Raw genomic sequence first — 16,910 nt, 5'->3', positions numbered from 1 at the left:
TAGATAGATAGATAGATAGATATAGATACCTAATGTTTTATATACATATGCAAAAAGAGGAGAGGAAGAAAATGAATGTGGGAAAATATTAACAATGATTAATCCATGTGACAGGTATACAGGCGTTCATTGTACCATTCTTTCAACTTCTCTGTAGGTTTGGAAAACTTCGTAATAAAAAAGTTGAAGAAATTGTATCTGGATGCTGCTTTTACAATATTATATGAAGATAAGTATTATCTTTTCATTTCATTTTTCAGTTGAGGATGTTATTGGCTACATTTGCATACTGTATACTTGTTCCTTTTAAAAAATATTACTTTGCTTTGACATCTTAACTCCCAAGAAGGAACATTCACATGAGAAATTTATAACCAACCATGGCCAAGTTCACTTCAGGAATCATCTTTATAGGTTCATTTGTACATTCTCTAATAAGGAGTTTTATGGCTATGTATTTTATGGCCCCTCTGATGTGTCCCTTTACTGTTCCTCTTGCCATGGTGTTTCTTCTTATGACAAATGTTGCCTTTAACATTTTTCTTGGCCGCTTGTTTTTTCATCCACTGCTTAATAATATGACTGTGCGGGCTGGCACAGATTCTTCTGCGCTTGACATGAAGGCTGCCAAAAAGGGAAGAAAAAAGATCACTGATAAAAAGTACAAGTAAAAACTTAGTTACTTACAGGGAGTTCCCACCTTTAGACACACTGTATTCTTAGAGCCGGAATCCTAAAACTCAGTACCACAAGGTTGATTCTTAACTTGACTACACTGCTGCCTTTGGTTCCTCAGATATCAGCAGAAAGTATTAAAAGAAGAAGGAATTGGAGGAAAGGGGAGAAGGAGGAAGGGAGCAAGGGAGAGTGGGGAGGAGGGGGTGAAGGGGGAAACCAAGAGAAAACAATTCTATTTCTGGACCCCAAGCTTCACCCAACAAAATCAATTCATTTCTCTCTGCCCATCTCACTCATATCCTCCTCAGTAAGGTTTTTCTAGATTCTCTCCGCTCAGTGCCCTCTTTTTTCCTTTGAGTTTCCATGGCACTGGTTATCTCTCTTCTGGCACTTAGTTTACTTGTCTTTTATTTGAGTACTTGTCTGTCTCTCCTTTCACTGTGGCATGATGCTGTTGTCTGGAAGTGTCTTGGAAAGGCCTGTTCACATTAGGAATTCAGTAATTAGTTGTAGATATGAAGTGAAAATTGTTCAAAATAAGGACAGTCTTGGAAAGGCCTGTTCACATTAGGAATTCAGTAATTAGTTGTAGATATGAAGTGAAAATTGTTCAAAATAAGGACAGTTTGGTTTTCTTTTCAATGAAACTAAAACATTCTAGGCCTTTGTTAACATTTTCATATAATATAGATCTATACCACATCTCAGAATTTGTTTTCATTTTTCTGTATGAAAATTTGACATTGGGAGTGGGAGATTCCTAGAGCACCATTCACAATTTCTAGCAACTAGAAGAATTTTTTTTTGTTACAAAAGATATTATGACTTAATATCCCCATCAGGTCCCACCAGTTTTATTAAATGTCATATGGGCCTGCTGGCTCTATGCATACAATATTGCTACGTCTGGATAAATTGAGACCCTTGATCCTGTTTTCCCAAAAGGAATCAACTAATATGGGAACTGTTTTCCCAAAAAGAATCATCTGTTAATGTGGGAGGAAAAGTTGGGAAAGATTTGAATGAGCTTAAGCATAATAAAGCCAGAATGTAGGCATATTAGTTTGAAAAAAGTAAGGCATCGCAACAGGAGAACAATACATTCTCTAACTGTATTAGATTGAGAGGTCTTCAAAACAAAAGCTATTTCTCCTATGGCCAATTGGTGTGCCTTTAGTTATGACAGGAGAAAACTTGGCTGTAGCAATATGGAGGAAAAAACAAAAAAGTGTTGACGCTCCTACCCTTGCCAAAGAGCTGAAACGATCTCCGTCCCTGTGGTGTCAGCAACAACCTGAGCAGACATCCATGGAGAAAGACTCCACTGAAATCCAAATAAGCCCAGAAGTGACAGAGGAGAGAACTAGGACTCAACTCCATTATTTCTTGAGAAGTGAGGAGATGCTGGGAGGGGCCCTGGCCCTCAGACTGAAGGGCAACCTAGATATGGGACGAATACAGACAGAGGACCCAGGGAGGTGGAGAACCACATGACAACAGGCCACAACTACCGTGGGGGACCCTTTTCAAAGGCCTACACAGTGTGACTCAACCTCTCAATGTAAAATTAGGGGGAAAACCAGCTACCAGAACACAGCTACCAAATCCAAGATACAATGTTTTAAAATCCTAATGTCTAAAGACTACTTAAACCTCCACTTGTATCTCTCGTGTATTCCATCAGGATAAAAAGAGATGATGTAACGTTGGGCTGGGATATAGCCTATTCCATGCTCCCTGCCCTGTCCCCAACTCCGTAGTATTCTGATGGACACTGACCCATCCTGTTGTGAATTTCTAGGTGGAGAGTTTGATGCTAAGAAACCATAAGGCTGATCTCCTAATTCTTTTACAAGAGAGTAATTAATCCAATGGACCTAAAAGGGTGGTCTTGCTGTAAAGATTGTACCTATAATTGTTACCTAGACTTTATTTCTTTACCTGTTTCTCTAAGCACTACAGCCCTTAACAACCCCTTTGGAAAATATACTCAAGCCTGCCAGATAACTTCATGTAATAACCCCAAATTTTCTTCCTAACAGATCTGATTCAAGAAACCTCAGCCCTCTGCCCAAGACAAACAACTTTGCACTGTATGTATGTTTAGAAACAGCCCAAAGTTCTCTAATAAAGTCACTGTAGAGGGGTTTAAACAAGCAAATTGCTGTTTAAACAATCTCAGACATCAAAAATTACAACGATCATTTATGGGGTGTGAAACAAAGGACTTATTTCTAGGCAGAAAAAGAAAAGAAATCCAGTGAATTCTCTGTAATTTATATTTAGTAGTTGTGAAAATAACAGATGCTATTTGGGAATTATATTTTCAACACTTGTAGTGTTTTCTGCATGTAAAACACTTGTTGCAAACCTTGAATTCTTAATGCATAGTGAAAGTTAAGGGATAAAGACGTGTTCTGTAGCAAATCAAAAGAACTTTTATCTATTTATATTGACTGTCAGGGAACACAACAGGGAAGATCTGTAATTTATGATTTAAAAGTGCTATATAGTCAAATTTCATCTTATTTGAGACCAGGTCATAACTTCTCTAAATTTTTAGCTGTCTTATCAGCACAAAGAGGTCAATTTACAAACTTGTACTCAAATAAAGTATGTATTTTTAGATCCGAGTGGTTGTCTTCATAGTTTCCCTTTAATTAAAACTGAGTCCTTATTAAAATGACAACTCATGGTGTTGATCGTATTTTCCCTTATCAAAGTGAGGACTTATATCATTTCTGTTCGTATACCTATAGCTCTCTATCTGGCGCCTGCTTATCCCAAAGAAACTTCTCTGAAACTCCTGTTAGCAAACTCCTGTAACAGCATCCCCTGATATTCCCCATCGTCTGTCTTCTACTGTTACATACACAGAGAAACTTCCCACAGTTCTTTCCCCATGCTTTCCTGGGAGTCCCATCGGAGCTCTTACAAACTCTGAAGACTACTTCAGTCTGGGGTGACATGTGCCAACAAGGTGAAAGGAACTGAAAGTTGAAAATTTGGTGTTACTGAGAGTAGCCAGAACAGCCTCAGGCAAATTTTGTTCAGCCAAATATCCAAATGAGTCAAATATCCAAATGTTTCTAATTTTCCAGAGCACTGGTTACCCATGAACTGCCTATAAATTTTCACTCTCCAACTACTACCGGCACTAGTTATTAAGATTAAGTAAAAAATGATAGAATTATGGCCAGACATTTACTAAGAGAGTTTTTCGAAGAAATTGGGACCTTGAAGCACCCCTCAGAAGGTACCTCATTAGTAAGTATCCCCTGGATTGTCATAGAACACATTGGTTCCCAGTGACGAAACCACCTGAGCCAATGGATCCAGTATGGTGACATGAACTAAGGAGTTGCTGAGAGAGTTTTCAGCCCTCTCCCTTCTCTCACATAAACACTCATGCTTTGTACAAGTTTGGGCCAGGAATTGCTTTACTCCACACATCTAACCCCAAGTGTAATTTTAAAACTTGTTTAGATCTGAGGTCTTTTTGAAGGTCTTATAAAATCTGTGGACCTTCTCCCCAGAAAAATGTTCACACATTCGGACGCACAAATTTCAGGGACATCACAGTCCCTCTGTCCTGAAGGAAATCTATCAGTGAACACCTTACAAACTCTTCCTCTGATCTTCTAGAACCTTGCCTTGGAACAGTGTTTCTCAAAGTTGGATAATGGATGGATCCCTCTGACGGGGAAAAATGTATCTTAAATCTCAGAGAATGGGCTGCAGGACCCACCTGGATAATCTCCTGGAGACTCTAGGAGGGCAGAGTCTATTTTGTCACTGCTGCATCCCCAGCATGTAGAATAGTGTTTAGTACAGAATTGCTAATCGATAAATATTTGTTGAATTCATTGAATAAATAAGGAGGTTTCCCAGTGACTCGGGAACTCAGGCATAAGCAATGGGACTATTTGTAGCCCAAAGAAGGGAACACCAAATGGCTTGGTAGTATCACCTGGAACCATAAGTGGTGTCAGGGAAATGCTTGATATGCTGTCATTATGATTTGAAGATGCTGAACGCAATGGCATTTTAGGAAAGCATCTTATGGTTAGTCCCATCATCCCCTTTGAGAGACCTTGGAAGTACATAGTGCTCTGAACGAAGAGACCTGGGTTCACATCCCATTTCTGCCATTCACTAGCTGTATGTCACCAGGTGAACTTCGTAGTCTCATCAGTCACATCTTTCTTTTGTGTGACATGGAGGTAACTTATGCCTTCCCCACAGCATTGTTGTCAGCATCCGGCTTTGCTAAATACCAATGTATGTCAGATTTTAAAATCTCTACGGAGATGTTAAGTATATATAAGTCTAAAGTTTTTAATAACTGAGCCAGGGATAGGGGTAGGAGGGGTAAGAGGGTCTACTATGCGCCAACAGCCCAGCATCAATAGCAAAGAAGGATGTTTGTGCCTTATTATATGTAGCACGTGTGACAGGGACGACAGCTCTACACTTCTGTTTGAACCTTATATACACTCCTGATGAATTCTGAGAGCAAAAAAAATAGCAACCCACATACTTGCCTGGAAAAAGTTACAGTTAAACACATGAAAATAGAACAGAGTCACTTTTTGTTGGTTTTTTTTTTCACTCAGAACGTCCCTTGTTTTGCTTAGGAAAGTTGTATGCATTGCTCAGTGACTGAAGGCATTTAGCCGTAATCAGAGCACTGCAGTGAGGGGACGGGAGGGCTAGTGTAGGGCTCTGGACATCCTAGTACAGGGGGACTGTGGGTTCACTCCTGGGAGCCTGGGGCAGAAAGGCGAAATATTGACTCTCCCCTCCCTTGTTTCAATGATTATCTGTGTGTTGTGTATCAGGCAAAGCCTCCCTAACCTATTGTCGATTGGCTGAGAAATGATTGCTGTGCAGTTTAGACCTTGCTGCTGAAGAGCACTCACATGACAGCAGCCAAGTCACAATCCCCATCAGCTCTCTGAATGCGACATACAGTCACTCTTTCCAGAAGCCTTCTGGAAATATGATGTGAAACCTCGGTGCAACAGCTGGAGGCAATGGGAAGTATGGCTAAAAGAAGAAAAGAAAGAAAATGTTAAATGACAGTTTATAGAACAATGGCTGGGCTCGCATCCTAAAGGCTCTGAAAGAACAATGTTAATCCACTTGAGCAAGGGGTAACCCTGTACCGAGGGCTTTGTGCATGCAGACTCGGGCAGCACTGTCTCTCTGCCTTCCAGAACTTAAACTGTATTGGGGGAAGATAAAATTAAGTACAGGCAAAGGCACAAAACAATGGAAGTGATGAAGAAATGCTCCAGACAACAATGTTAGTGGGGTTGCAGACTGACTTGATGAAAGATGAAATGAGGTTGACACAGTTCAGAAAAGAGTGAAATAAATAATGGTACATCTAAATGGAATAAAGGATGAAGTAGGTATATATACACTAACATACTGGGGCCGCCAAAAAAATGCATACACATGATTTGTATTCATCTTTTATTATCGGTATATATATGAGTATTATAATTATAATGTTTTTTTCCTTTCTTAAAATGTGTATACGCATACATTTTTTGGCACCCTCTGTATACGAATTCCATAATTTATTGTTAAGTGAGAAAAGCAAGTTTCAGTACAAGAACTATAAATGACCCTGTTTTTATATAAAAATAGAATGTACACCATATACAAAGAGGAAAAGATATGGAAATATGTATGTCCAAATTTATAAGCAAAAACTACTTCTGGAAAGGGGACAAATTTTCAACTGACAAATAACACAATTTTTTAAAACTTCCATTGCTGTGAAGATCCAAAGCAAGTCTTCTAGAAACACAGATTAGAGAACTCCAGGTGGGAAAGTCACTAGGTATCAAAGGACATGAAGTTTGGACTAAGTTTTAAAGAAGGAGTCAGAATTCACCTAACTGAGACGGGGCCTGGAATATGTCCTGCCCTCTGGTCTAGAAGAGAATGGAATGCTTGTTTGGGTTGTTTAGCTCACAGAATCTGAGTGAGACACATGGAACCTGGCATCTTAGACCAGGGCAAGTCTTGTCAAGAAGGAAGCTCTGCACTGACTGCAAGTCTTGTCCAAGGCCTGGGGGAAATGCTGTGACCTTAGTTCCAGAGCCTCATGGAGGATCTGTGTAAAATTCACTAGAGTTCTTCCCTCCAGAAAGAAAGACTTTCGCCCTCCTCTGCTGTCCCACTTGTCCTAAATAGCTCAGCGCTGCTCCATCTGTAACAGAATCTAGGCTGAATAAATAAATAAATAAATAAATAAATAAATAAATAAATAAATAAATGGCAACCTAGCTTCAGTCCAGTATGTATTTTTCACTCTCGGGAAATTAGAATATACATATAATCTCCAAGTATACATTAATTATATATTTACATAGACTCATTTACAAAAATGTATGTCTTTAGTAACTTCTAAAGCATGCATTTAAATTAATAAATGCAGTTGAAATATACGCACACAAGTGATAGAACGTGCTCATCTGCAGTTCCGTTATAATTTAGCTGCCCTGTAAGTCCGCAGCAGCCCAAATGAAGTACATGTTTACCATTCCCAGTGGAAACTATTTCATGTCCTCTTTCCTCTCAATCTAGACCCAGTAGGGGCTTTTCATTTTGTTCTGCATATGAGGAGTGTGTAGAGGGCCCGCTCAAATACCACCCAACCAGATTCACTAGAATAAGGAAAGAATCTTTCATTCAGCAAACATGCATTGAGTGTCCACTCTGTGCCAGGCCCTAAACTCTGTATTAGAAATGCTGAAATAATCAAGGCATAGTTTTCATCCTTGTGATGTTTACTAGTCCATTAGGTAAACAAATAATCACAACACAGAAAAATAAGTGTTAACAGAGACATGCTCAAAGTGTGATGGGATTATAAAGTGAAAGAGACCAGATTCAAAAGGCCACATTTTGTATGATTTTGTTTATATGAAATGTCCAGAATAGACAAATCCAGAGACAGAAAGTAGATTAGTGGTTACCAGGGGCTGGGGTGGGAGGAAAGAGGAGTGACTACTAACAGGTAGAGTCTCTTTCGGGGGTGATAAAATGTGCTGGAATTAAATAGTGGTGATGGTTGTACAATTCTGTGAATATACTAAAAACCACTAAATTGTACACTTTAAAATAGTGAATTTTATGGTATGTGAATTATATTTCAATTTTTAAAAAAGTGCTATAGGAGAACAGAACACTGGTTGCCCTTACATTTATTAATACATTTATTACCTAAAATGAATTGTTTTTTTCTTTAGCTATGCCGTGCTGCCTATTCTCCAAGTCAAAGTATTGTAATATTTCCCAAGAGATTTGGGGTTTATTCATGTATCCATCCATCCATCCATCCACCCATCTTACTATATAAGAATAATTATGTGAATTCTTATAGAGTGAATCACTATCTAGACTTATATCTATGACTTCTTATGCGTGAATTACTATGCTAGAGCCTGGAGGTAGAAAGATGAAGAGTTACGTCATCTTTCAGACCACTGCTATTAGTTGTGATCCAGGCAACTATAAAATAGGAAATGGACTTTGAGAAGCATTGTGGGAATTAAGAGTTATAGGCAAACCTATGTGTTTAGGAATTTGAGTTATCTGAGAGCTGACATAAATTCAAGAAATAGATTTAAGCCAGAAAGACACCCAGGACTTGTATGTACTCAGTAAACTGATACATATTTCTCAAATATAAAGGTAGGATGGGCTCACTTAGAGATTACTTGACCTAAATCAGATCAACCACAAAAAGGCGAGGCAGGCCAGAATTTATTACATGTTGGCAGATGTAACTGGTGCCCTTGTGAGGGAGCCGGAAATATAAAAGGCGGGAAAAGGTAGAATCATTGGAAGAGTGCAGGAGGAGCTAGACAATGAAGAATGAATGCTAGGTGGTTTGGACTGGGGCGATGGTGAGATTTTTTTAGATAATATCGCCGCCTAGTGGTTTTCTTATGCAGCCTCCAGTCAGAATATTTCCATTTTTAAGGAACTGTCAGCAACTTCCTCTGATTTCCATATAGGAGATTTAGGGGTAGCCATAAGGTTGAAAACAGGGGTTAGGTGACAGTTCTTCTGCATTTACCAGTTTTTTATTCATATGATACGTTTACTTGTTTGTGAAATCAAGCTGACAAGAAATTAGGGAAACTAAGCCTTCCCCAAAGACCACCCTGGTGCCACCACTGCATAAGGCCAGGAACCCCAAGGGAAAGAACCTGTTTTTATTCCAAAACAGGAGTTCACATATAGACCTATCTGATGGAGTAGGGGTTCCCTGGAGAGATAGATGTGAAAATTATTGCAAATAGAAATAATTCTTGCAGAATTGACTTGATAAAGCAAGAGGGCCCAGAGCTATAAACAAACAAGGATCTGAGGTTTATTGTAAAGCTTTTTCTACTTCATTCCTAGCCTCCTCCTCAATTTTGCCAGAGATGCCCCTTTGCTTTGGAAAGGGCATTCTTTGCTTTGTGTCAGTCCAACAGCGGGGTACTCTCCTTGAAAAGATGATTTATGAGAGCAGCAACTGCTGGGCAAAGGAGGCAGGAGGCGACCATGAGAGGACAGAGAGAGGGTCAATAGCAGCTGCCCAGCAGAAGCACCGGAAAGCTGCAGGTAGGGACAGCCTCCCTGTCCTATGAGACCACTTTCACCCAGACACTGGGAGGGAAAGCACTTTTCTCTAGGACTCACAATTTGAGAACTCTCAAGAATTTTTGAATTGGGGGACCCTAGTAAAAAATCTGTAATGACTGTGAGGCAAGACAGAGTGGGGGCGACTCAAAACCTCACAATTTCTATTCACCAGCCAGTGAAGTCCAGACCATGCAGTTTCCATGTGTAACATCTGATGTGTGTATTCAGTGAATTGAAGTTAATGTTTGAATCATTGGTCAAATGTTTTTTGAGACGGTATCAATCATTCCTCCATTATGAAGGATGGTTTACTCTTGTGTAGAAGTGTGACATAAAATAGGGGAAAACATATCTAACATAAGGCAGAATGTGGCAATTGCTATGTGATAAATAGAATGAGTATCTGGAACTTTGAGTGGCAGAAGAGATAAATTATAACAGAAATTCAGACACATCTTTATAAAGGAGTGGTATTTGACCTGGAGACTTGAAAGATGGATAGGATTTTAAAAGGACAGTAAATGTAGAGGAGAAAATGGTTGTAAAGATACAAAAGTGGAAAAAGATAAAAATAAAAAAGTGGAAAAAGATAGAAAATATGCAAATTTGGTTGAAATTATAGAATTATTGAGTGCAAGTTGTAAGAGGAAGGCATGAAAAGTATGTTGGGACCTTGTATTTTATGAAAAGAACACAAATTCAGTAACCTCTTTCTGTAGAAACATATTTAAATAAGACATGATGATTTAAGCAAACTAATGCTCTCTGTGGAAATCTGAATGTGAATAGATAATTGATGACTTCATTACTATTCTTTGCTTGTGAAATATCTCAATACAGGAAAAAAGTAGCAAGAATAATAAAACCCCCCATATACCCACCACCCACATTTTATTAAATTTAATCTTTTTTTCATGTTTGCTTCCAGTCTTATTTTTAAGAAATCTTTTACCAATACTTTACTATTACAAGGAAGGCTGTAATGAACATCCTAATGGTAAGAAGAATTACATTTATTGAGTGCTTACTCTGTGCCACGCACTAATGTAACTGTCCCATGTGAAATAATTCCTTCACAGCAACGATATGCAGAAGGTACTATATTATCTACACTGCATAGGTGGGTAGCTCCTATAGAGAAAAGTTACCTGACTTTCCCCAGATCAAAGGGCTAAGAAATGGTTGGGCGAAAATTGGAATGCAGACAGTCTGGCACTTTTTTAAACGATTGGGCTATGTGTTCCTTGCTCTTCTATGCCTCCTTGAGGCTTGTGTAAGAATATCTCCAGGGCAGTGGTTTTCAGACTTGAACGTGCGTCAGAATCCTTGGGAGGGCTTTTTAAGCTACAGATAGATGTCAGGCCTTCCCGTCCCTCAGGTTTCTGATTCGCTCTGTTTGATGTCAGTATGTTAAAGATCTTACACTATTGTTGGGATTATGTCAGATTATTTTTCTTGTGATTCTGTCCACCTTTGCAATATATTGCTTGGGATTATATTTTCAGATGCACACAGATCTGCTGGTCCACAGCTGGGAGTGGAGTGAGGTACCAGCCTTGGGTGCAAAATTTAAAGGGGCGCTCCAAACCCGGTGATCAAAGACAAATCACGTTTTAATGTAATATATTTTAAAATAAAAATTAATGCATGAAATCTTTGATGAATAAAACATCACAAGTTTAAATAAAAACAACATCTGACCCTGCATCTGCACAACTCACCAAATCACCTCACTTGCCTCACCCTGTACTCAGCTCCCTGGATGTACCTTCTTGGTGAACTTAAACTTTTTTTATCCTTCCTATTAAATAAGATTCCTCTAGTCCTATTGCAGCTTTCTGCTTAAATTCTATTTTTCTGATATTAAATGTGCAACACTATATTTTTGGTTAAATGTATCCACCTTATTTTGTGGTGTGTTATTTTTTTTTTAAATCATCCTTTTTCTCTGCTTTCCCCTCCCCCTTTCCTTCTATTGGATTAAGTTTTCTACATTTCCTTTATTTTTATTTATTTATTTATTTATTTACTTACTTACTTACTTACTTACTGAAAATTTAGGCTGGGTTAGGTAAAAAAAAAAAGTCCTTGGGAAAATATCAATACTATCTCACACAAATGTTTTTGAGTAAGTGTATTATTTTACTAATGAAAGTGACTGTCACATCAATAAAATTCCATAAACGCTTACTGAGCACGTACCTGTGTCAGGCATTGTTCCAGGCACTAAGTATTGTATACAAACATTAGTAAGTCACTCTAGCTGCCCTCAGGCTGTCTACCATAACAGATATTTTTCTAACATTACTTTTCAAGACCTGACTACCGATTGTGACATTGTTACCCATTCCTTCCTAAAAAAATTCCATATCCCTGGTTTATAAGACACTAATCTCTCCTGATTCTCCTAATACTGAGAAATTATCTTCTCTGCCTCTTGAACTCCTCCTTAGTCCTTTCCTCACTGGTTAGCATTCCTCAAAGTTCCATTCTTGACCTTCCGCTCTTTTCTTTCCATCTACATCTTCTCTGTTTTACATTACTACCTATGTCAGTAACTTCAAAATATCTTTGTCTACTTTAACCTCTAACCCAATATCCTGACATATATCCAACTGCTGTTGAACATGCACTTGGATGTCCCACAGGCACCCCTAACTCAATAAATACCCAACTGAAGGCATCATCTCCTGCTGCTTTAAATTTACTCCTTTTCTCATCTAATTTAACTATCATTTAGTTACCCAAGCCAAAAACCCAGGTGTCATTCCATCCTCCTGCACTCCCCACAGCCAATCACAAATTTCTGTAAGATTTACTCCCTTGACATTTTTCAGATTTGTCTCTCCCTTTTCATCCGTGCTACTCAAATTCAAGTTCATTGCCCAAGTTCAAGACCTCATTAATTGGCTCCTGGTCTACTGAGCCTCCCAGTTGCCTCCTGTCTCTTAGTCTTGGCCATTCTGCACATAAATCTGTAAATCTGCACATAAAGCACCCTGTGCTTTCCTGTCTTTACCATATATAAACTTAAGTGTTTATATGACTCTGTCTTTTGTCTGTGAGCTCCCTCAGGATATCTTTCTACCCACACCACAGACAGTACCTGGCATTAGTGCTAAATAAATGTCTCTTGAGCTGAACTAAATTCTGTTGTAATTCTATATGTTTCATTTTATCTTGTTTTAAAGCTTTTAGTTCCATTAAAATGTTTTTTCTTTTTCTTTATTTTTCTAAAGGAAACAAGATTATCAGTTTTTGGTCAAGGTCTCATGTCACAAGTGTTCTAAAATTACACAGTGCTTTTAAGAAACATACCATTCCTGTACCTTAAGGTAATTAGGAGTCAATGGACAAATATGAAATCATTTGTCCATTATGTTTAATATTTTAATGATGGTATTAGTATCTCATTAAAAGCATTACTATTTGTCTTATTAATTATAGTATTATTGCTATTAATTCTGTTGGTTCTGTGTTGTTATCATTGTTGTTTACAGTAGTAAGTGGAACGGGTGATTTGCCATAAATGTCTGTGCCTGCATACTTATAAATGCATAGAGAAAATTCTAGAAGGATACATAGAATCAGAAGGGTTATTACCTCTAGAGCAGGGAGAGAGATTAAAGGAATGGAGCAGGGGGATGTTCATTTCTTTTAACTCTATACTTTACATTTAAAAATTTTATACTTAGTATTTGTTACCTTTATAATTATTGTATTTTTAGGAATTAAATTCTTTTAATTTGTGACTTTTTGGTAATTTTAATTTAAAATTACGCTCAGAGGTAGCCCACAGATGTGTTGTTCTAGGGTTCAGGAGTTCTTCAAACAGTTCTTAAATTTTAGCACGTCATTTCAATGATAATCTTTAAATAGATTATGTTCTGGAGCTTCTTTTGAAGACCATCTTAAAAGAACACTTTCCAGACATTTGAATTTTTCTTATGTTTATGCTAGTTGTTACCAAGTTAGATTCTACCTTAATTGTCCCAGGCCAATCAGAAAATAACAGAGTAGAATTTCATAATGCATTCATGCCAAAGGAGGGCCAAATTATTTCACTGTGGTTCAAACAGAAAAAAGTGGTGGGGGGAAAAATACTTCTCATTCTGAACATAGTAGTATATGCACACAACACTCAAAACCTGCACCTCAAGAATCAGTGTTGCATTCATGTTTGAAATGGTGATTTTAGTTTTGGCCAACCAGTAGCTATTACATTAAGTTAATGTTACACTGAAGTCTTTTTTGCTTTGTAGTTGTGTTTTTATTTAAATCTGAGATTTATTTTGGTTTTATAATTGCAGAAGAGATATATACACAAGCAGTTTATACCTGATTTTGTGTTTATACATCAAGTAATATAGCAAAATAATTTAAAAGTCATTACTGAGAATATAAAGAATGTTTTCCTTTAAAAAAACCCACATATGATTCAAATTTGAGACGATTGCAATTATATCACGCTGCTTCTTTAGACATAGAAAAGGATATTTATAAAACTCTAAACTACATTATAAATATGATGACTGGGTTTTTGAACCAAAACCTAGACACTTCATATAACAATGGTATTGAGGCACACGGGATGTACTGTTTTAACTAAAGGGCACGCCTGGAGAGAAACTGAAGGGCAGATTCCCAGGCACATCATGTCTGGTCTCCCAGGGACCACTTCTGGTGACATGGAGAGCCCCAACTGTGCAGAACAACTTTAAAGCACAAATATATATTCTTGGTAACCCTCCCTAGTGAGTCTCTTTTAATTAAAACAAACAAAAGATAGTTTTCCTTAAGAATGAAACGAGTCACTAGCCACTACTGGTGTAATAAGGAACCATTCTACTCTGAGAAAGTCGACTGTCAGTCAGAAGGAAGCCAATTTGGGACTCAGTGAAGCAAACCCCCCTGATGTGCACGTGCTGGACACAGTGGAACTTAGTCTTAGTGTATAATAAAAACAGCCAGTCCCACAAAGCCCTAGAGTGTGGCTTTACACAATCTGGCTCAGGGCCACCGAGAGTGGATAATAGACATTTTTATGGATCAGGATTGAGTTCTGGGAACCACGTCAGCAGATGTGGGGTGTGCCAAACCCTATCTTTGGGTAGAATCCAAAGCTTTTAATTATGGGTAAGTCAGCTGCTTCCTGATTTATGCAGAATACTTTCGGAATGCCAACTACTCAGCCATCACATCAAGTCAGCCATTCAGGTAATTGACAGTTAATGCCTAGAAGAACAAAATGTATTTCCCAAAGTCCCAAACTGGCACAGGCCACTTCCTTATTCCCTCCCCCAGCCTGCAACAATTGCCAAGGCCACTAGATACCTGCTTCCTTGTAGTGCTCAGTATTCCTTACCTCCCTCCCACTCTCCCTCCTCCCCCTCCCCACCCCATCCCATCCAGCCTGAATCCTTTAGAGACTCCCATAGGGCACCTGAGACACAGACACTTGAATGGAAGTTTGCTACGCAAAGCAATGGGGTTACCCCATTCAGTTCCACGACAGTTCTGAGGCCGACTCTTATGTATTTTAACCTAACGTCACTTTTTTTTTTCTTCTTTTTTTTTTTTTTTTTTTAAGGAGGGCACAGCTCACAGCGGCCCATGCGGAGATCGAACCAGCAACCTTGGTGTTATTAGCACCGAGCTCTAACCAACTGAGCTAACCAGCCACCCCAGCAACATCACTTATTTTTAAATGGTGGAGGGTTGGGGCTTCTCAGACAATGTAACTGCCTTAGGAAGAGACCTGAGATTAACCCAAAAGGCTACTGTTGGGTCTCCTCAGCGACCTTTCTTTCTTATCACCAACTGTGCCTTTTCAAACCCTTGGATTTTGCTGTCCCACCCTCTCTGCCTGGACTCATTCCCAGGAAAAACTTGGTCTTAGGCCTGGTAGGGTTTCCCTCATTACCTTTGTCCTTTTCGCCTGCCCTTCTCTCCCCCTCCCTTGTCTCCTACAGAGGGCTGCCTCCGCTGCTGCTACTGCTGCTGCCGCTGCTATAGGGACAGCTAGAAACAGTTCAGGAAGCTTTATTTCAAAGCTTGATGAGAAAAAAAAAAAAATTTGCATTGCCAAAACTAGGAATAAAGCCTTGGTAAGTAGACCTGTGAGAAACAGTGAAAGTGAATCCTAAAATTTCAATGGTGTATTTTTCCGAAGAATTTTACAGAAACACATACAATGAAAAACGTTTGTCTTTGTCATAATAAAATAGATTTATAAAATGAAGACGAGATTATCCAGATTTTCCCCGTGCTCAGTGCACTGGTACACTAAATTAGGGTCCCTACACAAATGCCTACAGTTAATAGGATGACAGCCAACCTCAGAGAAGGACAGAGGTTTGTCTGCTCCAGCCAGTTCTTGCCAGGGAACAGGGAACCATTGTTGTCAGATCTGATTTTTCAAGAGAAGCTTTAAAATCTAATTTTGTGTGTGTGTATTTATGAGTATGTGTATGTGCAATCTGTCAGGTTTTAAATGTTGGCTTAATTTTTAAAAGAGCAGACCAAACAAAACTTATATTTCACCTCTGTTCTAGATTTAGATAATCTTCTCAGGGTAAAGTTTCAGAAAAGAAGATGGAAGAATCAAATCAGTCAAGTATTAAAGTACCTATAGGAAGGGTTTCTAAATAGGGTACAAATGATTACATCCAATCCAAATGCAGTTATCATTCCCATGTATATGCTACATAGCAGCTCACAATTTAAGTTCTCTTTGATATCATTTGTATAGTTCAGTCCCCTTTATCCCGCATCCTTTTTAGGGTCAGATTGAAGTTTTGGTTTTTAGTAGCCATAGAGCTGACTTTGTTTGGAAAACTTGTTGCAACTTACCAAACCCTAACCCAGAAGGTCAAGTCTCTCTTTCTTCCAGGAATATGCATACTTGCATCCAGACAGTTTAGCAGGTTGGAAGGAGAGGACAGACAGATGAATAATAGCATATCTCCTCCAATCTCTACCTGGGGATTTTCTAAGATGCTGTCATCAGAAAAGGAAATGCAGCTCCAAGTTGCACTGGTGTGGAAGGACCTCATCTACCAGGTGGCAAATTATTAATATTCCTATACAAATCAGGTGCCTTTCTGAAAATTCTTCTTGGAGATCAGGAATTTAAACCTATGCCATTCTTTTGTAGATAATTAGAAGTTCGTACCTGAAGAGCTCGAATTCCTGCTCCAAATTGCTGGCAGTCCTTCACCTCTTCCAGCTCCATCTTGGGAGGCAGCCCCCCCACTCCGTCTACTGAAGGCTTAGCAAGCAGGTGCCCTCACTCACCTTCAGAGGTGTGAAGCGCCACACAGGCAGCCAACGCCACGAGAGTGAATATTGTCTGCTGCATTCCCGCCTGCCCCACCAGCTCAGACAGCACTGTAGGTGAAGCTGTAAAATCAGGAAATGAGGCTAAAGGTGTCCTTGGCTGCAGAGAAAAAGCGTAGAGGAAAAGTAAACCAGGAAGCTCCGCCCTGGGAGGTGCTGAGGTGCCTATTTCTCAAGCTTCTTTCATGGAAACCAGGTTCTTTCTTAAGATCAGACCTGTGTTCAACCATCTGGGGGTC

At 38.9% G+C, this 16,910-nt stretch overlaps 1 protein-coding gene across 1 annotated transcript; it reads right to left on the bottom strand.

Moving 5' to 3' along the window:
• Window positions 1–234: 234 nt before the first annotated feature.
• Window positions 235–16,693, bottom strand: CCL28 (C-C motif chemokine ligand 28; the record flags this gene model as incomplete). Its single annotated transcript, XM_081054073.1, has 3 exons — window positions 235–624; window positions 5,601–5,727; window positions 16,630–16,693. 3 exons carry the CDS (start codon window positions 16,691–16,693, stop codon window positions 432–434), a joined length of 384 nt encoding a protein of 127 aa, XP_080910199.1. The 3' UTR covers window positions 235–431.
• Window positions 16,694–16,910: the final 217 nt, after the last annotated feature.

This window comes from Rhinolophus hipposideros (genome assembly GCF_964194185.1).
Source record: "Rhinolophus hipposideros genome assembly, chromosome: 7".
Classification (NCBI taxonomy): Eukaryota; Metazoa; Chordata; class Mammalia; order Chiroptera; family Rhinolophidae; genus Rhinolophus; species Rhinolophus hipposideros.
The sequence above is the reverse complement of the archived record's forward strand: the minus strand, read 5'-3'. Positions and strand labels throughout refer to the sequence as shown.